Consider the following 27806-nt stretch of genomic DNA (forward strand, 5'->3'; position numbering starts at 1 on the left):
CCATTTTAGGTACTATTTGAAATTTCTTTATTTCCTTAGAAAATTTTCTATAAAATTTCAATCATTTTAAGAAAAATAATTAAACTCAATATGCAAATAAATGGTATTTTAAATTCATTTAAGAAGTCAAATCCATCAAAAAGTTCCGGCCAAACCCTCCATTAAATTGCAGAGCTGTCCAAAAAGCTAAGTATGGCCTCCACCAACAACTTACATGGAACAAGTGATGCCAAGCAGGAATTGCCTAACGCAAATACCAAAGTTTTAAATCGTTTTCATGAACAAAGACGCCGTGCAATAAAGTGGCCAACACTAACAACGAAGCAGAACAAGTGGTTGCATCATGCATGTTAAGTAACACCCAACTCTTTCACCACACCCACAACCCTAAATCCCCATCAATTACCATAAATTCATGAGGTGTCGTTAGAAGAAAAGGAAAAACTCTCTTCAAATAATTAAACATTAGTTTAAAAATGTAGTTATATTTATATCTTGAACTCAAATTTGAAACTTGTAATTAATACAAAAGCAACCCTATATCACAGTCTCCACGGGTCTATATAAACACCACAATGCATCATCACTTGTACACACCAGCTGCAAATTGTAGTGGCATCTTTACCTTTTGTCTCCGAACTAGTTCACTTGAGAGATATATAATATTTCTATTTCCAAATATGGCAAGCTTGAAGGTTGCATGCATGGTTGTGCTGTGCATGGGTGTGGTGGGTGCACCAATGATGGCGCAGGCCATTTCATGCGGCGATGTGACAACGGACTTGGCACCGTGCCTGTCTTACCTGATGAATGGTGGAACGGCTTCAGATGCGTGCTGTGAAGGAGTTAGGAGCATTCTGGGTGCTGCTGGAACAACCTCTGAAAAACAAACCGTGTGTAACTGTCTTAAGGATGCTGCTAATAACTTTGGCATCAATGATAACTACGCTCAGGCACTCCCTGGTCTCTGCAATGTCAGCGTCCCTTACAAGATCAGCCGCTCCACCAACTGTGCAAAGTATGTTCTTATGCTCTTCTTGTTTGCTACAATAAATGGTTTGAACCTATAGTTTTAGAAGAAAGAACATTATGCTGTATGATTTTACAATTCCATACTTTATGTTGTATAATTTGACTTTTGATGATATTTATCAGTTCTGGTTTTTTTCTATTATACTATTTCTGATAACTTTTGTGTGTTAGGTGTGTTATCATAAAAATTATGGACGGAAACAGAGAGAATATTTCTAACTTGATGCCTTTGTTTTTGTTGTAATGGTGCAGCATCAGGTTCTAAAGGATTATTTAGCGTTTCTAATTTCTGGCACGGGATTTATACTGAGACATCATCAGTTTGACCCATTTATTATCAGAATAAGAGAAAGTGAGTGTGTGTGACTGTATTGTATGGCTCCACTTATAACGAGCCTGTTATTGTATTAGTTTGTGTTTCATGAGATTTCATGAGACGTTTTAGTCTTTTCATTTCTTCGGTGTGATGGATGTTAATGCTTCAAAATTAATAACAGAGAAGGGTATTAGAGTGAATTTTTATAAATGGTTTATAACTTTTTACGTGTGTATAAAAATTAAATTCATATTTAATTATTTATGAATTTCATCTCTAGGATTTTTATTTATAATATATGTAAATAAAATTAATAATTCAAAATTAATATTTATTTTCACACCGAAATTTCTTCTCTCGGAAGAATTATAAATATTTATTGGGTAGCATTAAGACCCGTTAAAAACTGAGCCGAACCGATAGCAGCAAGAAACAATTTCTTGGGCTAGCATGGGAGCCCATATTATTAATTGGGCCTGTACTGGTTGGTATAACTTACCACTTAAATCTTTATTTCATAGTAAAAATAAATTTAGACAATGCAATACAATTCACAATTGTTAATTAGAGCAAATATAAATAAACGATAAAGTAAATTTTCTAACCAGATAGAATGATAATATTTGAACTGTGGTATGGATAAAAAATTAAGAGCAGGATCAATAATAAAATTAACATTTAATTGTAATTTGGGTTCTATATTCGTACTTTTATTTAATTTTTAGTTTATAATTTTTCTTAATTATAAATACAGTGATATTGGGAGAAATATTGTAAGAAAATATTTAAGAATCAAAATTATGAATAACTAAAAATTAAGGAATTAAAATTGTGGAAAATAAAATTTATAAGTTTGAATTTGAGATTTTTATTACAGTTGATGAAGATGAAGGTGTTTTGTTCAAGATGACGTTCCAACGAAGAGTACGTAATCACGATGAAGAGCGAAAGGTTCTGATAAATCCTAATCACATACAAAAGGGTATAGCAGACAAAGCGTAAATGAAAAAGAAAAAAGTAGAGAGAAAAGAAAATGCAAATTTTTTTTATTTACTTTTTGTGTTACAAAATGCAAAAGTACATCAATGTATGTATAAGAAAAAGACTAAGTTCTATAAGAAACCTAAAGAGAAGTTGAAAAAAAAACTAACAAAACTCAACAATTTAAAATAGAAAAATAAATATGTTACCAATTTTATAAAATATATAGAAAAAAATTACAATGCATTGACCACCATAAGAATTATTTTGTCTTTGCTATAATATAATATCAAATACTCCATGTGTTTGATGGTGACTCCAATTACAGCTGCAACTTAGGTATGCAGCAGCACCAACATTAATCTTATAAGGTTATGGCTGTCCAACTGTAAATATTTATTTAGTTTGATTACTGTGGTCGTTATTTATATGTAAAGCTTCAAAGTTTAACCTAGCTTAATCAGCAACAATGGAGACGATAAAAATATAAAATAAATAAAGACAATAAAATAAATAAATTTTTCATCTAATTTCTGCATAAGAAGACGTTAGTTCTAGTTTTGGTAAAGAATAATCCAGTTTACAAGTGCAAAACTCCCACAAATTTAATCCAAATGAGCCCAAATTTTCCGACTATAATCTATATATTTACATAAACCTAAAATTGTCTTCAAACTTAAACACGTATAATTTTGTCACTAATTTTTATCTAATCGTGTCTCTAAGTAAACTAAAATCACTCCTAAAACTCTAATAGCTAGTAAGAGTAGCAGAGGATAAATCAAATTTAGTTAATCAGTTATATTCTACTAGAGATAGGTTGACTCAATATGTTGATTAATTACAATTTTTTATAACTAGGTAGAGAATTATTTCAGTAAACTTTGTATATATGATCATTTATATTTGATCATCTTTTCTTCAATAATTTGTTGTCTTTTGAAACTTATTGTCTATCTGGCTTATGCCGTGATCTCAATTCTGTGAGTGATAGAGTAGAAAAGATTTTATTGCTGAGTGTTGATTTCAAAACTGCACCTAAATTTTCAACACTTCACAGCACCAAAAAATAAAAGTAATGGATGTTTAGATCCCAAAAATCCCCACTCGAATAGGTCTCTTATCACACTACCACCTTTCTCATACAAAAGAGAGCAACTTCCAAAATGCTAAACACCATCTCTTGCCATGTCAAAAGGGAAGAAGAAACAAAAACTAGCAGTGTGGATTCTGTTGTTGAACTTGTAAAATCAAAACTTGACGCCAACCACTTACCATATAACATGTACAAACCTCAATAAGAGAAGATAAACATTAGAACATTGACAAGTGATTCAGATATTTATAAGTTTTCAGACATATGAACATATGCACATGTTTTGGGTAAGAAAACAACTAAATTTTATTTAAATTTTTAATTTACGCCTAACATTTCAATTGTGCTAACTCAAAAATTTCTTATTTATCATAGACTCCATTTTTGAAAATCACTTAATTTATATGATCTCACACCTCACTCGTGACAACTACCCACATAGTTTTTCATAACATATTTTTTTTTTTAAAGTTTGGACGACTAAATTGGTGGAAGTGATTGAAAACATAGTTATGTGATAGATAATATTCCTATCCACTTAGAACACTTATTCCAGACAAAATTAGCTACATTACATTCTAGAAAAAGGTGTTGTATAGATTCAGGCAGCAGTTGACATAAGGGACATAGATTTGTCTCCAAGCTTACACCCTTTTTTTTGTAAATTATCCCTAGTTTGGATTCTAGTCAGACCAATCTTCCATACAAAGAACTTTGCATTTGGTATAACACTTGTTTTCCAAATTAAACTTAAAAAAATCATCAACCTTACCCCTATAACTATTGTGGACAATATTATATCTTGATTTCACCGAATATATTTCTATTTTTTCCCCTTTCCATACCCACTTATCTTGCCCTTGTATTTTTGGCTTAACATCTATTATATCTTCAATAGTTTCTTTATTTGAGGCTTTCCCCCATTCAAACCACTATCTTCTCCATTTCAGATCTCATTCCCAATTATTATTGATCCAAAATCCAGCCTCAGAAACATAGGCATCACTTAATTCTAAGTTCTTGTATAGCCTTGGGTATTTTTCAGCCATAGTTAAATTACTATGCCATTTATTTGTCCATAACCTAACCTCCTCACCCTTTCTTAGGCTTCATTTAATATTGTTTTCGAGTCAATTTTTCCTACACCCTTCACCACATACCTTTTTAAGATCAGTCTACCTTATTGATTCATACCTTTGTTTTTTTGTTGTATTTGTTTTCCCTAAATGTCCATATTTGGATAATAATATCTCACTCCATAACCCAGTTGTTTCTGTTGTGAATATCCATTTCCACTTTCCCATTAGTACCTCGTTAAACTTCTTTATATCTCTTATACCTACTTATAAGAAAATGATAAAAAATGGTAAGAAGAAAAAATGTTTCTTATTCTCTTATGTGTATATTACATCAGTCATGTATAGGAAATATATAGGGAGTTTCTCTCTCCCAAATTACAATCTAATTAGGTAGGATACTAATCATGAGATTCTATAATTATTAAATTAATTGCATATAATTGGGTACAATATAGTCAAATATTGCATACAATAATTGCATATAATTTTATAATTATTATTTCCTTAATACTCCCCCTCAAGTTGGTAGGTGAAGATCAAGAATCCCCAACTTGTGTCGTAGCGTCAAAAATCGTTCCTTGCCCAATGCCTTCGTAAAAATATCTGCGAGCTGATACTGTGTCGGTACATATGAAGGACTGATTATCCCAGCTTGTAATTTTTCTCGCACAATGTGGCAGTCTATCTCAATGTGTTTTGTGCGTTCATGAAATACTGGGTTTGCTGCTATATGTAATGCCGCTTGATTGTCACAGAAAAGTTGAACTGGCAAGTTGCATGGCACCTTTAAATCCTGCAACAGATATCGCAACCAAACTATCTCCAAACAAGTATTGGCCATTGCGCGGTATTCTGCTTCCGCTGATGATCTTGATACGTTTGTCTGTTTTTTTGACTTCCATGAGATAATAGATGAACCAAGAAAAATGCAATATCCAGATACTGATCTCCGAGTTGTCTGACAACCTTCCCAGTCTGAGTCGCAATAAGCTGTCAATGTCAGATTGTTTTCGGATGGCAATAACAATCCTTGTCCTGGTGATCCTTTGATGTACTTTAGGACTCGAATTGCGGCATCCCAATGAGGTTTTTGTGGATCCTGTATATATTGACTTAGGGTCCGAACCGAAAATACTATGTCAGGCCGAGTAACCGTGAGGTATATCAGTCGTCCCACGAGTCGCCTGTATTTGACTGGATCCTTTAATAACTCTCCATCGTCTGGTGTGAGTTTTAGGTATTGTTCCATTGGAAATTTGTCTGGACGAGCACCTGTGAGTCCCGTATCCTGCAAAATATCAAGCGCATATTTTCTTTGGGACATGTAAATACCAGCTTTGGAACGGGAAAATTCAATCCCTAGAAAATATTTTAGGTCTCCAAGATCTTTAATGCGAAATTGTTGTAATAAACAATCTTTAACACGCTGAATTTCTGTCAAATCATTTCCTGTCAGAAGAATATCATCCACATAAATCAAAAGGGCAGTAAATGATGAGTTATTCTGTCTTGTGAATACTGTTGAAATCCTACAGATTTAATCACATGAGAAAATGTTGAAAACCATGTTCGAGATGCTTGTTTGAGACCATAAAGGGATTTGTTGAGTCGACATACAATGTTCTCCCCCTGTCGATGATGTCCGGGTGGCAAGTCCATGTAAATAATTTCATGCAATGTGCCATGTAAGAAGGCATTTTGCACATCTAGCTGGTGAGTAAACCAATTTCTGGTTGCTGCAATGGTGAGGAGACACCTCAAAGTTGTTAATTTTGCTGTTGGTGAAAAAGTTTCAGAATAGTCGACACCTTCAATCTGAGTGTACCCCTTTGCGACAAGGCGCGCCTTATATCTGTCGACGCTACCATCTGAGTTGTACTTTATTTTATAAACCCATTTGCATCCGATGGGTTTCTGTCCAGCGGGTAACGATGTCAAGGTCCACGTTTGATTTAGCTGCAAGGCGGAAAGCTCTTCGTCCATTGCTTTTTTGCCAATTTGGATCAAGGATAGCTTGAGCATAAGTGTGAGGTTCTTTGGTGGCTGTGATGTTAGCAAGATATGCACTATGTGTAGAAGAAAATCGTGAATTAGAAAGAAAATGATGCATAGGATACCTGGTTCCATTCTGTCGGTCTTGGGCAGTGGTTGAATGATTGGCTTGGGATCCCGTTACGTAGTCTTGAAGCCAGGAAGGTTGGGTTGATGTGCGACTGGATCGTCGAACAGGAAGGTCGGTTGGAGAAGGTTTGGTAATGGGTGCTAAACTTCTTGGCATGGGAGAAGAAGGTTGGTCTACTGGAGATTCAGGTGTATTATGACGAGTAGGAGAAGAAGGTTGGTTTGATGGAGGTTCAGGTGCATTGTGACGAGTAGGAGAAGAGGGTTGATCGAGTGAATGTTGGACAGGAGTGGGTAAGTCAATGTCAATAGTGGGCAAAATACCTTGTAATGGAGGTGAGGATTGTGTCTGTGACTGTTGGCAGAATGGGAAAACACTTTCATGGAAGATGACATCCCGACTTGTAAAAAAAGTGCCTGCATCTATATCAAATAATTTGTATGCTTTTTGACTGTGAGGATAACCAATGAAGATGCATTGTCGGGCACGCGGATCAAATTTTTGCTTAGGTGAAACAACAGTTGCGTAACAAAGGCAACCAAAAGTTTTTAGGTGAGAGAGTGAAGGTGGTTGATTATATAGTAGCTCAAAAGGTGATTTATTTTTTAGTAAAGGTGATGGCAAGCGATTAATGATATATGTGGCGGTTAAAACGCATTCTCCCCAAAATTCTAATGGTAAATTGGACTGAAATAGGAGGGCTCGTGCTGTGTTTAAAACATGTCTATGTTTGCGTTCTACTACCCCATTTTGTTGAGGAGTGTAAACGCAAGTGCGTTGACATTCAATACCTTTTTTGAGAAAAAAATCATACATTGAAATAAATTCCAGTCCGTTGTCAACGCGGATGGTTTTAATAGATGCCTGAAATTGATTTTGTGCAAATGTAATGAATGACTCTAAGAGATGTTGGGTTTCAGATTTGTGATTCATAAGAAATAACCAAGTACATCTAGTATAGTCATCGACTATAGTGAGAAAAAAACGTTTTCCAAAATGAGTTGGGGTTTTATGAGGACCCCAAATGTCACAATGCAATAGATTAAATGGAGAATGAGATTTTATTGTGCTTAAAGGAAAGGGTAGCCTTGTCTGTTTAGCTTTGGGACAAATACTACAATGATTATGAATGGGAATGAGATTTTTACTGATAGGGATAGGTAGTAGGGAAGATACAAGTTGTAGACACGCTGGAGAAGGATGTCCAAGGCGCTTATGCCATAAATCAGGATCGGTCGATATTTGAGATGCGTGGGCTTGGTTTGGAAGAGGGGACATGTAGTATAAGCCTGCGTGTTGTTTACCCGAGCCAATCATCCTCCCCGTAGCCAAGTCCTGTAAAACGCAACCATGTGGAGTAAAAACGACACAACAATTTAGTGAACTGGTTATCTTACTAATGGACATGGGCAAGCAGACCGAGTAAATAAGATCGGTGCTCTGATACCATGTTAAGAAGTGGGCTTTAAGCCTAACTCAACCCCATAAAACCGGCTCATGGGGTGAGGTTTGCACCCATTTATATATTATGAAATGTCCTTATCTCTAGTCGATGTGGGATTTCCAACACACCCCCTCACGCCGAGGCTACCATCTCGTGCGTGGAGATATATGTTATGGATGGTCCGGTAACGGCCCGATAGCGGGTTGATTGATAAACCCAACAAATACTCGCTAGGACAGGCTCGAAATGGCTCTGATACCATATAAGAAAATGATAAAAAATGGTAAGAAGAAAAAATATTTCTTATTCTCTTATGTGTATATTACATCAGTCATGTATAGGAAATATATAGGAAGTTTCTCTCTCCCAAATTACAATCTAATTAGGTAGGATACTAATCATGAGATTCTATAATTATTAAATTAATTGCATATAATTGGTACAATATCGTCAAATATTGCATACAATAATTGCATATAATTTTATAATTATTATTTCCTTAATACTACTCCCCTTCTTTCTTTTGACTGAAATATTCTGGACCACTCAATCCATGTTATTCTTTCCCATGAGTACCCAATACCCACAAGAATTGCCTTCATAATTTTGTTATGGAAGTTTGTACGATTTGTCCTTGATGTAGCTCTCCAAGTGCACAACTCAACACCTCCATATTAGTTGCATCTTATATAGCCTCTTGTTGCATGCAACTCCTGCACCCTACATCTCCCCTTGGAGACTTCTCCAACTTGTTGAACGTCATCACCCTTTATTTAATTGCAGAACCTGATTATGCACAATCGAGGATGCACTCGCAGGAATACCTTCACCACCATGACAAGACCATCAAGTAGTTTAACCAAAAATATGTGTTACTAGAAAAAGGATAATAAAAATCACAATATTTTTAGACAGAGCTTCGGGCATTGCACCCAATCCGAGTATGAAAATTATGTCCATGCATTCAGTTTTCAAACAAAAAATTTCTATAGCATATACCCTTCCTTGATTAAAATTTATCTTCTTCCCATGACACCTGATAGTTCAAACAATTGTTGACCATACTGCTTCCCATGCATTATTATGTTTTTCATACAGATCCGTGAGATAAAATTGTTGACAAATTTGAATTAGATTTTCATGATGCACGTAACATGAAGCATTTATTTTTTGAATGACTTTTTCTGATGAGGGGAATGTCCAAGATGGTGAGAATTAAAAGGTGTAAAGCATAAGAATGTAAGATTACATTTTATGTGATTCATGGGTCTCCTAAGATAAAAAGAAAAACAATAATTATTTAGTTTGCATTTGTGTGATCAATTTGGAAACACTATAATTAGGGTGACAAAAGGGGTCATTTAGGCCCGACCTACCATTGGCCTGCCAAAAGCAAGACGGGACGGACTAGCTCCCAAGATTGTGCGAGTTGAAAATAGTAACTCACTTCGTTATAGGGTGGGTTGGCAAGCGAGTTGGTGGACTGACCCGTCATTTTTCAATTTTTTTAATTTTTTTTAATTTTTAATTTTTTTGTTTTAGATTTATTTACTTAGTTATAATCATTGATATCACTTTTTAGAAAATAAATATGCAAAAAAAAAATAATAAACTAAATTAAAATGAAAGAAGATTTAATACCTAACAAAATAAAGTAAATATCAATAATAATTCAATGACTCAAATGAGATATAAAAAATTAATGTAAATAAAGTTTTATATAAAATATTGATCACTACCAATTTTTATTTAAAAACATGAAATTTTTCTTTATAAATACAAAAATAAGAAAGTACGAAATGACAGGTTAAAAAGGTTAATTTCCCACGTAAATGATGAGAAACCGAGTTTGTTTTATCATCCTTCCTATAATGCAATGATATTTTTGTAAGCTAGAAAGGTTAATTACGGTATTCCAGAGATTAATATTTTCTTTTTACTCTTTACATTTTTTTTATATATATTATTCAAGTTGTTCTTTTATTTCTAAAGTGAAAATTAAATTTAGATTTCATTTTCTTAATAATCTTTCTTTTAATAACGTGTCTGTTTCACTGTGAGAACTGTAGACACACAAAAAGTTATTTATTTCTAAATGATTTGCGAAAAAATATTCAAACAAGGAAAATCCCGCTCAAAGATAATGTTTTACAGTTTTATCCTTATCCTTAATATAAAAGTAATAATCAATTCTGTATGAAAATATAATAAGTTATATATCTATCTATATATATATATAATAACTTATTATATTTTCATATTACATATATAACGTATACATAATCATAAACATAATTATTAGATAAACATAATCTTAATAATGTATATAACATAACTGATGATGTTTACATTATATTATATCATAATAATTAACTATTGTATTATAATATAATATAATAATATAACAAAAAATGTAATAATAAAATAAATTTTATAATAATAATATTATTAATAAAAATAATAAATAAATTTGTATGCTAATAATATTATTAATAATAAAAATAAATAATAAAAATAAAATAAAACTAATTAGTAATAATAAGAGTAATTTTTAATTAAAGTTATCATCTTACTATAATGTACTCTTCTTTAGTTAATTTTAATTATGTGTTTGATGTGATACTAATTTAAGTATATTATTTGAAGTCCTACATAATCTAAAATTTTGTTTTGATTTTTTATAATTATTTTTACTCAAATTTGTTTTATTTTTAATTACAAAATTTAAAAATTATTTGTAGTTATTTTTCAATTGAGCTTCCGGATATCCAGACACTAGATATAAATAATTTATCATCATTCATTCTAAACTGATTTTAAGTATAACACGAAATATTAATTTTACAAATTTATCAATTAAAAAATCATTTATTTTTTTATCACATTAATTAAATTACGCTAAAACTTTCATTATTTTTTTTCACTTTCTACTCTAATTTTCTTAATCCAAACAACATTATTTTATACTCTCTTAAAATAACTTTGTATATTTTATTTGTCACTATTTATCACTAATATGAATAGAATAAATATGTGACTTGAATATTTTATTTCAAAAATTGAAAATTTTCTTTTTATCCACATATTTAGCAGTTTATCATACACTTTATAAATAAAATAACTAAAAATATAATAGTGAAGAATTTAATAAAATTTAGAAGAAATTAGATTATGTAGTTATGGTTCCAAGAATATGTAGATAAAAAATCTAATTTATATCCATATTAAAAGATAAACATATTTTAATTAATTTAAAATTACAAAAATTCAAAACGTAAAAAGGAACACGTGTGACAAATCGACGTCATTAACATTGATCGTTTACTGACACGTGCATCCAACAATAAATTTTTTTAATTATATATATATATATATATATATATATATATATAATCACTTTTTGATGTAGATTGTTTATGAAGTACACTTAGAAATTTGGAGATATATACTATTTTACATGAGTTATTATTAATATATATTTATATTTATATTATTTATAGAAATCTAATAAATTGAAACAGTTTTGCAATATAATACTTTGATTTACTATTTTAAAAATTAAAAATGATTATTTAAAAGTACTTGTCTCTTAAAAATTATCATTTAATATTTTTATGACTTTAGAAGGAATGATAATATTTCAGTGTAATGAATAGAAATAGAGAAGAAAAAAACTAAAAAAGTAACTAAAAACAATCCTTCCGATACACTTGCAATATTAAAAAATAAATATTATTAAATGAAAAGTGAATATATATATATATATATATAATAATAATAATAATAATAATAATAATAATAATGATGATGATGATGATAGACAGGACAATGAAACATTCTATAACATTACGAAGGAATAATCTAATTAAAATGCAAATAATTATGAGTTTTTCTCCACATTTGACGAATTTCGTTTGTAGGTTTTAATAAATTTTAAACCATATAAATAAATGTGTTACAAAAAAATTTATTAAAAATAGGTTGACAATTTTTTGCCAGTAAATTTTAATCAATATGTAATTCACATTAAAAATATGTACTCATATTCTTCCTCCTCCAATTGTATTGCCTAATAAATCATAAATATTACTCTATTCTTTATAATCAGCGTTCATTTTTTATACACGATAATTATTTGGTATTAAAAATTTATCTTAAATATACATATTTATTTTTAAAATTAAAAAACTTATCATAAACGATATAATTATATAAAGTGATTTTAGTTTTTATTCTAATTAATTCATATTTATTATTATTATCATCTATTTTTTAGTAATTTATATTCATTAAATATATCAAGCATTATCCTTAATAATTAAGAAAAGTGTTATAGCTTAATGACATGCGTGAAAATATACTGTTAGGTTTCTACACCATGGATGTTTTCACTAATAAGCACTAACTGAAATCATGCTTGCTTAATTATAATATAATTGAACGCATAATAACATGCATTTCTTCTGTCATAGGGCTTATTTTTGTCTATTGTCTTCCCCACCCACTGAATTCCAAAATACCAATATATATATATATATATATATATATATATCAACTTGGGCAATGCATGTCCATTCATTCATTTCCCACTATCCAAGAAGATGTTGATAAGCCATATCAATACGTAAGGGTCATTGAAGAGGTACCTCGTGAGGTTTTGGCAGAACATGCAATCACCAATTCTTTCAGTTCATGTGCAAATTTCAAAGCTTAAACAAGACAAAAACGGTACTTGAAATTTTTTTTTCGTTTTTTTCTAATCCGTGTGCTTTCATTAATTAGTCCTCGTTCTTGATTGCTCGCAACACTGCTTGCTTTACCACTTGCGCGTCAACACTGTCGTTCTTGTGACTCTGCAAAATAAGCTCTTGTCAAACTTTAGATCAAAACTTTAGAGTATTGTTGGTGGCATCATATTTTATTTACCCTTTTCACATTATGTAACTATTGCAGCTCTAGACTTTGTTGCCACATCATATACTCCATGCAACAACAAAAATGGTAGAATAACGAACAAACTTCTGTTTTTTTTAGAGAAAAACTTCAATTATTGTTGTTGTTGTGAACAATGTTTTAATCTGAAGCAAGATATTTGATTTTCAAACTGCATGTATATCAAACTTGTGAAAAATTCTTGTATGCTCCTCCTCCTGGAATTTTTTCCTCTTGGAGCATATATTTATATGATTCAATTCTTCAATCTGAATGCAAAAATAATGTTATTTTTACCTATAGTACGAAGTACGAGGTGTATAGCAAATATAGGGTAAAAAAATTCTGTCTCAACGAATCGATATAAATAACACACAAGTACAATATTTGGATTGTTTATATAAGAGCCTCATACATTTAATGTGTGTTTCTTTTATACGTTTAAAATTATTTGAAAGGAAAATCTAATTAGGAGAATAATTAAACAGAAACTTTTATTATTTTGTCTTACTTCTCTTCCCACGGCTTCTAGCTGGAAACTGTCTTCACAAGAAACCCTAGCATCAAGCACATCAAGACCAAGTTCTTCGAAGGCTTCGAGTATGGACACGAGCATACCAGGGCTATTCTTCTCTAAAAGCACATTAATGAGGAAACCCTTTTTTAGGGTTTTCACCGTTACCTGCAAAAATATCAATTTTATAAGATTTATCAGTGTTGAACTCTGCTACGAAAAGTCTTACCACCCCTAATATCTCTTTTTCATCTTAAATCGAATTCTTGAATGTTCAATAAGATCTTTTTAATTTCGACCCAGAAATTCATAAGAACAACAAATTAAATGCAGCAACAATCAAAAAAGAAAAGAAAAAGATTAATAAGCACCGTTGGTAGTTCATCAATTTGAGAGTTTGATGATGATTCCGTGATCCCCAGCTCCGAGTTCAGTCCCTCCACCTTTTGTTTCAACTCCTCTATGTATTTTGAGGCATCTACAATGATTGAGGCTTTGTTCAGCTGCCAAAAAATAACAAAGAAACTGTTAATTAGGTCAATTCTTTTGAAAGCTTTGATTCAAGATGAATCAGATAGAAGCACAAGCTTCATCAGTGATTAATTCATCATCAAAATATAGATGGATATATATAGAAACAAATTACAGCAGTGGAGTTTGTGACATCGCGAAGTTGTTGCAAAGTCTGTTCCAGAGACGCTATTCTTTTGTCCCTAAAAGCCATGCTTCTTCTTCTTCTTCCTCTTATCACTTTTGTGTAGTTGATATTTTGATTTTGATTTTGCTTTTGCTTTTCTCTCCTTTTGTTTTCTCTGCCCTTCCTTTTCCATCTGTCTGCTTAGACAGGTTTTCCTTTTTTATAGAATTGGCTGAGCTATTAAAAATTATGTGTAATATGTCGTTTGTTTGCATGACGAGTACCTAAATATTCCCCACACTAAATTATGCTTTTACGAAATTGACCTCGCCATTTTCAGATATCAGTATATAATTTTTTTGGGTGAAGCAAGACAAACATGATAAGACGTCATAATTATAAATGGTAACCAAGTAATCATTAAGATAGTTAAATTATTAGGTAAATACACAGTACTATTCTAATAAAAATAATAGTCATTAATCTTAATCATTCAAATTTATAGTTATAACTTCATAATAACCCAAGAGTTTCTCTTGATAATTATTGGCTACATTCTTTTATTGATAAAAAATAAAATAAAATAATTAGATTAATTAAAGAATACTCTAACCCAAGTCTTTCTCTTAATAATTTTATTGTCTATATTTATTATCAATAAAAAATAAAATTAATTAATTATAATACTTAAGAGATACTCTAAGTATAAAATTTATAAAATTCTATAGTCTTGTTGCTAAAAAAAACAATAGCTAACATTTATGATGTCCTATCATTGTTTAAGGATTTATTCACTAACGCAGAAAAGATCAATATATCGGTTTTTTTTAACAACTATACAATGATTTTGAAATCGCTATTTATCATCACGTAGTCTATTCTATTTCGGTATAGACAACGACTTTAGAGTTGTCGTCTATAATTCACTTCTAGAGGACAGTTCTTTTACAACTGCAATGGTATAACAAATGTCTAGTCTTACAATGGTAACCATCAGTTACATAACGTAATAACCATACTCATAACTTTTTAATTGTTTATTACATTACAATTCAATATAAATTAAAAATTAATATTGATATTTTGATAAACAATGAGAAGAGAAAGACAAAAATTACAAATCTTTTAGATTTACTAAGTTAGCTTTTGATAATTTGTATTTAGTCAACCTCTGAATATGATATATCCACGTTATGTCTTGATAATACAAAAAGCTTTGTTAGTAGTTATATGCATCTAAGTTTATAATGTAATAAAACGTCATTATTGAAGGATTTTTTCATAGATTAAAAAAGTAAAAATATTTCATTTATTGAAACATATATATTTAGATAATCTTATTATATTCAAACTACTACAAATACAAAATATTGATATAATTTATGTGGGAGTAAATTAAAAAAAAATATTTTATTGAAGATTAAAACATGAAGTAATTTAAAAAAATAAAAACTAAAGTTACAATCATTTTGTAAAACAGAAATGAAATATAAGTTTTATGTTTCCCCGTGACATGCTATGATATTATCATTTCCTTTTTTTTACTACCAAACTTTTATATATATATATATATATATATATATATATATATATATATTTATTCTTTATTTTTTTTTTTATTTTTTTTTTTGAATTTTCCTTAATTGTTTCTGTTCTAGATCTTGGATATAACGATCTATAATAGTAAAATTGGAAGTGCTGATCCCAAGAAAAAGGTGAATGGTTGTCATATTTATCACTTAGCCTTCCAGACAATGCGAAGTGATATATACTCCTCAGATTCTTTTTATTTTTCTATCTTCCTTAACTCACGTGATAAAACATCCTTCATCTACTTAATTTTACTCTATATACCATCCTTTTCTCCATTAATTTATCTTCGCAAACCGCGTTATAACCTTATAAATGCACATAAACTAATCATAGATAAATACCAATCGTTAAACATTAATCACATAAGTATATATAACTAAACAACTAACAAAAATATTTAAATTTCATAAAAATAAGGTTAGTGTTTTAGTAGAAAGAGTACTAAACATACATCAGAAACACAGTTAATTTTTTAATACATCCTCTATGACTGATACTTTTTAATTACAATTGTTTTAGGATTTACTTTTTACACAAGGAGTTTCACTTATATATAATTTTATAGTTTTCATAAATCAGCATGTGTTTGATGTAAAGTATTCCTTCTACCTGTAATAATTAGTCCCACCTATAAATTTGGTTTGAGTATGTTAACATGGGAAGGGTATGTGAGTGAAAAATTATGAAAAGACGCATATATCTATCTATATATATATATATAGAGAGAGAGAGAGAGAGAGAGAGAAAGAGAGAGAGAGTGAGATGAATGGAGCCCCGTGAGTGAAGTGCTCGAAATGACAGCTAAACTAGCTTGTTGACACATCCTTGTGATTTTGGATGGTAATAGGAATAGGAGTAATAATTATGATGGAATGGAATGGAATCATCTTGAGGTTTTCAAGAACTGGTATATCAATCACAGACACACAAACACCACTACCATCACCAATTAACCCGTGCCATTCGTGTCTCTAATCTTATAACACGCAAGCCCAGAACAAAAACATTCATTCTCTTCTCTTCTTTTCACTTCCTTGCACGTGTGCATGCCTCCTCCATACCTCCCGTGACTATTCTCTCATCAGATACTCCGACGGAGCCCAGGTCCCCTCCTCTTCCATGTGCTCCTACCCTTTCGTTAGGGCTCTTTCAAACTATTTTCTTTCGTCGTTTAATCCACTTTTCTTGCTTCTTGCATTATATTTTATTATTTTTCCTTAACATCAAAAGGAAAAGTCTTCCAACAATCCATTAGTATCTAAAATAAATTTTCACATCTTTTCTCATCATATTATTATTAAAAATAAGTATGCAATTAAAAAATTATTAAATAAAAACTAATTTTATAAATAAAAAATAATTATTATATTAATTAAATTAGATATTATTTTAAATATTTAAAAATTATTTAAATTCATTTTTATTACTATTAAATCATTTTTAAATTAATATTTACTTAGTTATTAATTATTTAGATTTTAAAATTAATAGTTAAAAGTTTATAATTAATTAGATATAAATTTAGAAACTAATAATAAAATTAATTTAAATATTAATAATTTATTTAATATATAAAATAATATTTTTTTAATTAAAATAATAATTAATTAATTTTTGTTTAATTATTTTCTTATACTGATAACTTTAACTCTTCAATTTAGTCCTTCGAAATTTGGATAAGGGTTTAATGGGTTCCGCGACAAATTTTGTCTTATTATAATGGTTTGGATTTGCTCATAAATGGATGAAGATTGTTATTAATGTTGAATTATGAAGTTTTATTATTATTAACACTTCATTCAAATTTATTTTTCGTTCATAAGACATTTTTTTTTCTCAGCAACTGTTTCGTTCATTAGACGTATGAGCTTGGAGTGAGGTTTGTGCTCTTTATCCAATGACAAATGACACAACTCTTGTATGACATGTGTCAAAATCTCATGAGACTTTTTGTTCATAAATAAGGCCTATCAACTCATTCACGGAGCAATAAGGAGTATAATTGATTGTTTAGTTGGGACAAATTTTGTCGGCATAGTGAAACATCACCAAATTGAAGGGTGAGAACATTGGAAGCAACTTTATTGTTTTTTATTTTTTATTTTAATTAGCTTTTATAAATGTATATGGACTAGTAACTCAAGTATTTTTTTATTAATATATTCTTTTTTTTAATATATAAAATTTTCTTGTTCCATTATAATTTGAAGGTCTTATATGATTTTAATAAGTTATTCTCACTACAATACATATTTTATGATCTTGGGCTTATATATTGCTAGAAATGTTTAAATTTTGGGAATACAATTAAAACAATCTATGACTTTTGTATCATTCGTGTTCTTTCATACTCATAAAATAAATACAAAGACATATACTTTGTTTATGGGAGAAAATGTTACCTTTGCGGTATAGAGTAATAGTTTTTTATATTTTCACACAGATAATTTTAAAAAGTCATCCAAAATACAAATATTGTCACCATATTGGAAGTACCATTGATAAATGTTGGAAGTTGCTTAAAAAACTCCCTCTTTCAATCAATATTATCCACACATCTATTCTTAAGTCACATATTACGAAAAATGAAGATTTTATCAAATGGTGTTAAACATGCCAATCTACTAGTAGTATTGCTTTGGTGACACACTTAGCTAATTCACATATATTTGTCTCTATCCCATTTTCTTGTATCAAAGTGTAGAAATATACGTGAGTATTAGTCATTTGAAATAAGAGAAATAAAGTTATTTTTAAAAATGAGTGAATATGAATATAGAAGATAATTTTGTATATGGCCAAAAAAAAAAGTTCAGGTGTAGATAAAAAAAAACAGATAGAATATTGTCTAAGATGTTTTTCATGTACTTTGAATTATATATTTTCCCTATAACATGTATACAATAATTAGTTAAGTAATATGAGAAAGGAGAAAAAGCCTAAAGTGAACTATGACACCTCTCATCCAGTATATTTCATGAGTTTATAAGATATTATTATTAGTATGGTTCATGGGTTTATAAGATATTAATAATAGTAGTAGGACCTTTTAGATAATGATGACTATGTCTTTTCCATTCCAATAAATTATTGAATTATAGATAAAAAAAATTATTTAAGAATTTGTGTTTGTTGATAATTTTTTAATTATCGATAAATAATATATTTGTGTTTGTCGATAATTACCGACAAATTTTAACGATGAGTATTATTCTCGTTGACTCGAGGTCGGTTGTAATCCATATAGGTTTTGAGTAATCTTCTTTCAAGCTCTAGTGATTCAGCCTCCAGGGAATGAAGGGAGGCTCCACCTATAGAAAATACTCTAACGCTCAAGTCAATAAGAGCATCAAATTTTGTGTATAGCGAATATAGTAAAGATTCGAGTTTTCAGTACTCCCTATGAGTGGTCATGTATTTATAAGTCTTCATGGGCTTGGATCTTTGACCCTGTTTTCTCCAGGTTTTAATGTGGCGTATTAAATTATCCTTTCATAAAATCTGAATATCATATATATAATAAATTAGAGTATTCTGTAATATAATTAGAGCATTTATGTAATATAATAAGGGATATTGAGCAAGTAAATTAGAGTATTTATGTAATATAATAAGAGATTTTGTGTATGTAAAATCACGTTAATTGTGCACTTATAAGATTGATTCCCACAATATTTATCTAATTTAATATTATTACACTAATATAATTAGGTGGGGGTCTATAATAATAGTCCCAAAAATCATGGTGATCATGGCCTTGGACCACCTGACAGGTCGGGTCAATTGGTATATGATCGACTAAATCCAGACGGTACATAGCCCCTCAACCTTGAGTCGAGTGAGCGAGGCAAAAAGGCTTATCAAAAACATTTGCAGGTAAGGCCAATCGTTTTCGGCACCCCCAAGCTCTTCACCTGAGTGAGGTTTTTTGAATTGGATCTATCTTTGTCAACACCTCCCAGGCTCTTCACCTGAGTGAGGTTTTTTAATTTGGACAGATCGTTGTCATCACCCCTCAGGCTCTTCACCTGAATGAGATTTTTTTGAATTAGACCGATCATTGTCGGCACCCGGGCTCTTCACTTGAGTGAGGTTTTTTTTTAAAAAAAAATTGGACTGATCGTTGTTAGCATCTCCCCATGCTTTTCACCCAAGTGAGGTTTTTTTAAAAAAGAATTGGACCGATCATTGTTGGCACCCCCTAAGCTCTTCACGTGAGTGAGGATTTTTAAATTGGATCGATTGTTGTTGGCACCCCTAAGCTCTTCAATTAAGTGAGGATTTTTAAATTGGATTGATCGTTGTCGGCACCCCCAAGCTCTTCACCTGAGTGAGGATTTTTAAATCGGACCGATTATTGTCGGCACCACCCAGGGTCTTCACCTAAGTGAGGATTTTAAAATTGGATTGATCATTGTCGGCACTCCCAAGGCTCTTCACTTGAGTGAGGAATTTTAAATTGCACTGGTCGTTGTCGTTAACCCCTAAACTCTTTACCTGAGTGAGGATTTTTAAATTGGACGGATCGTTGTCGGCATCCCAGGCTCTTCAACTGAGTGAGAATTTTTTAAATTGGACTGATTGTTATCGACACCCCCAAGGTCTTCACCTTAGTGAGGATTTTTAAATTTGTAGATATTAGAGTCTTTCATACTTTATAAGTGGGTGCAAATCTTATCTTATAAGCCGATTTTATGAGGTTGAGTTAGGCTTAAAGTCCACTTCTTAATATGGTATTTGAACTATTTCGAGTCTATCTTAGCGATTGTTTGTTTGTTGGGCTTATCAAGTCACCCGCAATCGGATCGTTATCAGACCACACATAATATGTTGTCTCACGCACGAGCTGTGACTCTCAGCATGAAAGGGATGTGCTGAAGATCACATATCGACTAAAGATTAAAGTCTTTCATACACCATATAATATACTGAATAAACAATCTTATTTTCTATAAACATCAATTTCAAATAAATCAAATTGTACCAAATACAAATTAAAAAAAAAATTCACAAACATTTAATTAATACCTAAGTTGTTTCAATCAACATACTAAATAAAATAAGACACTTATAAATCATTATCACAATAATATTTCATTAACTAAATTAATTTTTAATATTTTAAAATAGAGAAAAAAAACAAAACATCAATAACATAATCTCATAACAATTATTTATTTCTTTGAAATTTTGTCACATGAATATCTTTATATTTTGTCATTTTATATAATTAAAAGTATCTTTTATTTTATTCACCTAAAATTTAGTAATAATTTATTTTACCAAAATATCTAATTCTTTGACATGATGTATTGAATTACTAATCATATTAAAAATCATATCCTCATTCAAAATGGAATTTTCTAATATCTTTCCTTAAATATCTTTTACAGATAGATTAAAATGTTGAAATTATTTTTGATAAAATTAATCAATAAATTTTTATAATAAAAATAATTATGAGTATAATAATAATAATAATTTTCTTAATCTTAATAATATTTTTTATAATAATAATACTAATAATTTTATTTTATCTTGATATATAAAAAAATGAAAATATTAATTTAATACATTAATGTAATAATGATAAAGATAATAATAATTACAATAAAAATAATAATATTAAAAATAAGTATGATAATAATTATAGTAATATTAATGCTATAATTGTAATGTTAATAATTTTATTTTATGCTAATACATATTAAAATAAAAATATTAATTAAATAATTTGTAAAAATAATAATAATAATAGTAGAGATAATAATAATATGATGATTATGTAATAAAAATAATAATGATAATAAGTATAATAATAATAATTATTATTATTTTAGTTTATGTTAATATATATTGAAATGAAAATATTAATTTAATATTTATTTAGTATTAAAACTATAACATTTTAAAAAAAATAAAATTTGGCTTTCTTTTATAATCCATGAAATCATACAAATAAAATCATTAACTATGAATTTATCACCTGCAACTGCCGGGCCATATTACATCCTTGCAGATATTTATAAAGTTTACAATAAATATTAAATATTAAATATAAATTAATATAAATATAAATATTTTAATTACTTGTTTGTTATAAGACAAATATAAATATTATGATATATAATTCATGGATATATGAATTATTTAAATAATTTTGTAAGAATGTTGACCATCCTTAAAATGTTTTATATTATTCATTATTTTTTTAAAAAAAATTATTGTATTTTTATTAAAAAAATTAAAGTTTCGAAAAGTAAAGTTCTTTCTCAGAAAAAAAAATAGAGTTGAATACTATTTTATGATTTATGTTTTTATTTAAATTTATAAAATTAAAAATAATTTTTAAAAAAAATTATTTAAATTTATACTGTTGTAATATTTATTTGAACCGATAATATAGAGACACTAATATTATTTATAATAATATTTTAGAATATAATTTTATTTTAATTATGCTTTAAAAATATTTTTATTTAAATTTATATTTTTTAACAAATAATATTCAGATAATTTAATTTTAAAATAATAGTAGATATTTTTTAATATCTATGAGTATTTTTCAAAATGAGTATTGGAAAAAATATGAAACATTATTTTAGATACAATGGGTAAACACCTATGACACTCGAACACTCCTCTTAAATGACGTGTCCATATCGGACACATGTATCAGACACCGACACTCGAAAGACACTCTTAGAGCACGTATCGTGAAGTGTCCAATTTAAAAAGTATTTGTTGGATTTCTGACAATTTTAACACGATTCTAACACAATTTTTAAAAGGAAAAACACATTAATTTTTTAAAAACTCAAACTTATTGTATGAATGTTTAGTATAATTATAAAAGTAAGGAACAAATCTTTTTGAACTAGCCATGAAAAATATCTTTTTGCTAAAAAAAAAACTGAAACATACTTGTGTACATAAATCTTTATTGTCAATTTATATAATATATAGATTCGTGTCTCCGTGATCTACATTTAGAGTTTATACGTATCTCCACGTCTGTGTTGTATTAGTGTCTGTGCTACATAAGTAACCACATAACCACTATTCAACCCACAAGCACTAGTTGTTATACCTGTTCATGAGTAACCTTACATTAAGTCTACTTATCAATTTTTTACCGATAAATAATAATTAATTTGGAGGAAGCACTTAAGGAATTAGGAGTGTCTAACCCTATATAAAAAGATGTTTAGCAAAACAAAAATAGCAAACCTACCTCCCACAAAAAAAATAAAAAGAGCTAGGTACAAAAAGTAACAATAAAATAACTACCAATCCTCCCACCAGTTGTTAATCCAAGCAGACTTTATATCAAGCTAAAACCTTTATACCAAACTAAAACCTATGAAAAACATAATGATATCGCTTATAATATCTAAGCTAAGTTAAAAGATTAGAGACAAGTGTGATAATTAGAATAATACACGTAAAATTAATACATTTTACAATGACATATTATATCGGTTAAATGAGATAGATTTAAAATGGTTTTAATACCTTATTAAGAAGTAGACGTTAAGTTTAACTCAAATTCATAAAATCAAGTTATGAAGTGAGATTTTTACCCACTTATAAAGTATGAAAGACTTTAATCTCTAATCGATGTGAGATTAAAAGTATAAATCTAGATACAATTTGAAGTTTGTCATAAAATTCATTAAGTATGTAAGCAGTAACCCAAACAACTACTTGGATAAATAAGCAAAAGAGATCACCGAGAAAAGCCATCCACATAATATGCAACCTCATATTTGATAACACTAGTTTGAAAATAAATAAATGGATATAAGACCGGGCAATGCAAAATGAATTATTAGGTGGTTTTTACCTTAGCAAGCAATATTAAATGTGATTAAAAAATTATGGTTAATTAAGAGACTATAAAGAATGGAATCTCTTAAAACGATATTGTCTTTTTGAGTAAAAATTATATTTATGGTCAAACTTATGCAAAAGTAGTTGCTTGAGCACACTAGTTAAAGAATATGTGATATATATCAGTAACATTTACAAATATGCATTGCGGAGTTAATGCTAGTTTTGATAGCACATTTTTAAATTGGATGTTACACATTTAGATTTAGGTGAGAAATGTTTTCCCTTGAAAATAGAAAACCTAACTTATTAATAGTGTAGCATTCTCAAAAGTTCAATTGACAAATTAGAATCCCCATTTAAAGTTAAATGTTTTGACACACTGAGAAAAGTGCACCAAATTCTAACTGATCATTTCCATTTTTTTGTTCAGCTTAATGTCCATCAAACCCTCTCAAATAATATTTTTATAAATGTAGTGTGGGCCATGCAAAGATATTTTATCCCTTACATTAACGTTTGTCCAACCCTTTCTAATAAATATAACTTTTTTTTTTCTTTGGCATGGGCTTGATTCTCTCACACACATACACATATAGACTTAACCCACTCTAGAATCTTATAATTAATGTTATTTGTGTATTTTGTGTTCGTTAAACCGTTATTATTAGTGTCGCATTTTAAAACCAACACAAAATTATGTAGCTTCCATCCTTTAAGTGTGAACTTGTTGATTGATGTAATTCAAATGCTAATAATGTATTAACACTATTAAAAAATTATTAAATATAAAATAATTTTGAATACAAAATATTATTAAATAAAAAATAATTTTAAAGATAAAAAATAATTAATTATTATATTAACTAAATTAAATATTATTTTAGAGATTAAAAAATTATTAGTATTTAAATTAATTTTTATTATTAATAAATAATTTTTAATTGATATTTAATTAGATATTAAGGTTTTATCTACTAATTATTTAGATTTTAAAATTGATAGCTAAAATTTCAGTAGTTAATTAAATACTAGTTTAGAAATTATTTATTAATGATAAAAACTAATTTATATATTAATATTTTTTTGTTAATATAATAATTAAATGTTTTTTATTTCTAAAATTAAAATTGATTTGTATTGAATTATTTTCTGTAGCATATGCTTAAGTGACTTTGTGTCTGTTTTTTTACTGACTCTAATTGATTATTTTACTGTAGTATGTTTTCTTAAATTCCTAACAATTTTAGTTGTTCTCAACACCTCAACCATGACATGAAGCACCCTGTGAGTACAAAAAGATACTTGAAATTGAGATATTATTCCCACACAATTTATGATGAACAATGGAAGCCACAAACAATAAAATTTCACGGCACCACCAACTATGGAACCTTTACGAGAGGAAGAAAATGAATACCTTATGCCATGAACCCCTCATAATTTAAAGACATAAACATAATACAATCCAAACCCCATCATTTACTAGTAGGTTGCTAATAATGAAGTCACTTGCCATATCGTTATGTAACTAATGTCGTTAAAATTAACATAATAGAAGGAATTACATTTACATGCTTTTAGAAAAATAAGAATCAAATTAAAAAGTTTAAAAAAATGGAACGAAATTAAAAAAAAAAACACATAGTAGAACAAATTAGTATATTAAACCTTTTAAAAGTTTGTATAATATATTTTTAGAATTATACCAAATCTTTTATTAAGAATTAAGGAAAGCTTTCACGTCAACAAGTAAATTATTATTATTTTTATTAGTAAAATAAATTAATAAATAAGAAGTATTTTAAGGATATTTCAACCCTTATACTAAATATGAGACACTATTCTTCTAACTTTCTAACTTAAATGAAAAAACAACTAGCATTTATCTCCTAACAACATTGATTAACCTCATACAAATTAGGAGTTCGAGACACCAATATGAGTATGATAAACTTACTCCACACGCTAAATTATTATTAATCAATTAACTTTCCTTTTAACTCTCTTCTAATGTAACAAAAAAAATTCAAAATAAAATCTCCATAATATTTATAAATAAATATAAATTTAAGCCTTGGTTAGTGTGGGTACTATACCTCATAGATACTACAAATGCTTAAAATACACGTAAGACATAAAGAAAAATGTTTTGTCCTATCAAATATCTCATATTATACTTTTTATATTCTTCTAAAATGTTATTACTTAGATCTAAGCAATATAGATTTAAATTTCTTTTCTAGTTTTGAACATTTTACATCAAAATTATTAAACTAAAATATCATGTTCTAATTTAAATATTTTTTAGTTTATCTCGTACTTTTAGTATTACCAAAATTTTCAATTCTCATTGTAAAGATATATTTTATTATACTATTTTTTTTATCTTAAAATAAATAAATAAAATATATTAAAATATTTAAGAAATATTTCCTTGTAAAAAAGTTTGTTATGAACATACTAAAAGTTCACACCAAAACAATAGCTAGCACCACCAGAGCAAAATTACATCACAATATATTCTAGTAACTATATTGTTACATCCCACACCTATCCTTTTAAATTTGAGCTAAAAAGTGAACAAAATGTGCTCAACCATAGTTCAAATAGACTCTAACAAATAAATTCCTCATAGAACATCATGCTCATTTGTAGATACAGAATAGACTTATCCAGAACAGAACACAAACATTTAGTGAAAAGTTGTTCCAGCGTTTATTACTGCAAAAAAAATTGATCTTTGGTGTGCAGCTTAAGATATCATTACGTGCTCTATGCTCTCTGAAGCATATTATTATGATCATTTAAGCCTATAATTAAGTGTAAAATCTACACACAAGGAATAAGAGCACATATATACTAATTTCTCATATATATACATTCAATGGAACAGTTTTATTGCAATGGATATCTGTTGGTAACTAGAACCATTTCCTGGTTTTTCCATTAACTAGAACCACCCTTTTGATTTCCTTTATGGGTACAACAACACAATCATTTTTGGTGACTGAAAAATTACTAAGTTGTTAATTTAAAAAGACAGTTAATCATGCAGAAAAGAAATTGTAAAGTGAATCTGTATTTTTGTTATGACAATTGTGACACAAGTATAATAAAGTTGAAGAGGCAGCTGAGAGAGATTGAGAAGCCTGAAGAGACAATATCATTGTACATGTGTGCATGCGGATGAAAGAGACCTTCCAAACATGTAGCTTATATACAAACAAGTCTTAAGTGCTAATTGGAAGTCACAGGGTCTACTCTACAGATATATATGTCTTCTTCCATTCATACAGAGAATGGTTTCCTGCTCATGACTCCATATGGTGGGTCTCTTGTGCATATAAGACCAACACCATTACACAGGAATTCAAATGGAATAACTTTTACACCATGTTTTTTCTTGGATCAATGTATTTTCATTGTTTATATATCATTTGCAAACGTTTCTGGGCAAATTCAGGAGAAATGAAAATCAATATACAACTACGTAAGCATATTTTATGTATATTTTGCTGTCTATATATTTTTTATTAATTTAGTAAAACTGATTCTATATTAATTTCTCCCTATTTATATTTTGACTAGAGTAGAGAACTGTATATGCAGTCAGAGCTTCTATTTTAGCCAGCATTTAAACTTTTCCCATTCTCTATCAGTAAAAGTCAGCCCTACACCAGTGACCTCTGAACTATAATAACTTGAATGATTAATAATATATTTGCACTTTAGTTATTTTACACTAATGTTTTGTCCTAGATAGACAATGCTAGTGTGTTTTAGGTGAATCACATCTACGTGTTGAGGTGGATCAAGCTGATATACTTAAAGCACATAATTGACTAACAGAGAAATTTTGACTGAAGTTCTTCAATGTTGATCCAAGTCCATGGTCTTTTGATCAGATTCAGGTCTCTTGTTTGAGCTATGACATGTATGGCAAATTCTCCCTGCACCTCCATCTTTTCTCATGGATTTCATTCTTGACCTTAGCCGGTTTCTCACACCGTTCATTTCAAACAGTTCACTTTTAGTCTCCCTCATGATCAAGATAGCTCTCATAGTCTTTCATAATATTTGATGAAAGTTTTATTTCATAATATTTCAAAGTTAACTCAATGTGTAAATTAGTTTATTATTGCCAGCTCACAAGAATTTGTGTTTAACTTAATATATGCCAATGGTCGTTGACACTGAAGTCGGATAATTAGCAAGATAACAAAA

At 29.0% G+C, this 27806-nt stretch overlaps 2 protein-coding genes across 2 annotated transcripts; one reads left to right on the top strand and one right to left on the bottom strand.

Annotated features, from left to right (window-relative positions):
* Positions 1–580: 580 nt before the first annotated feature.
* On the top strand, positions 581–1548 carry LOC137826956 (non-specific lipid-transfer protein 3-like). The gene is made up of 2 exons (XM_068633117.1): positions 581–1018; positions 1285–1548. Exons 1-2 carry the CDS (start codon positions 681–683, stop codon positions 1295–1297), a joined length of 351 nt encoding a protein of 116 aa, XP_068489218.1. The 5' UTR covers positions 581–680; the 3' UTR covers positions 1298–1548.
* Positions 1549–12678: 11130 nt separating this feature from the next.
* Positions 12679–14413, bottom strand: LOC137826742 (transcription factor SCREAM2-like). Its single transcript, XM_068632876.1, has 4 exons — positions 14163–14413; positions 13888–14019; positions 13514–13684; positions 12679–12923 (listed from the first exon to the last, which is right to left on the bottom strand). Exons 1-4 carry the CDS (start codon positions 14238–14240, stop codon positions 12849–12851), a joined length of 456 nt encoding a protein of 151 aa, XP_068488977.1. The 5' UTR covers positions 14241–14413; the 3' UTR covers positions 12679–12848.
* Between the last annotated feature and the right edge of the window lie 13393 nt (positions 14414–27806).

The sequence above is a fragment of the Phaseolus vulgaris genome, chromosome 8 (assembly GCF_000499845.2).
Source record: "Phaseolus vulgaris cultivar G19833 chromosome 8, P. vulgaris v2.0, whole genome shotgun sequence".
Lineage (NCBI taxonomy): Eukaryota > Viridiplantae > Streptophyta > Magnoliopsida > Fabales > Fabaceae > Phaseolus > Phaseolus vulgaris.

Bases quoted from the DNA above. Each gene is read 5' to 3' on its own strand.
- LOC137826742 (XM_068632876.1), bottom strand. From the start codon at position 14,240: ATGGCTTTTAGGGACAAAAGAATAGCGTCTCTGGAACAGACTTTGCAA. The intron at 13,685-13,887 runs GTGCTTATTAAT...ATATTTTTGCAG, and splicing joins AAATTGATGAACTACCAACG to GTAACGGTGAAAACCCTAAA. The intron at 12,924-13,513 runs GTAAGACAAAAT...CTTATTTTGCAG, and splicing joins TAGAAGCCGTGGGAAGAGAA to AGTCACAAGAACGACAGTGT.
- LOC137826956 (XM_068633117.1), top strand. From the start codon at position 681: ATGGCAAGCTTGAAGGTTGCATGCATGGTTGTGCTGTGCATGGGTGTG.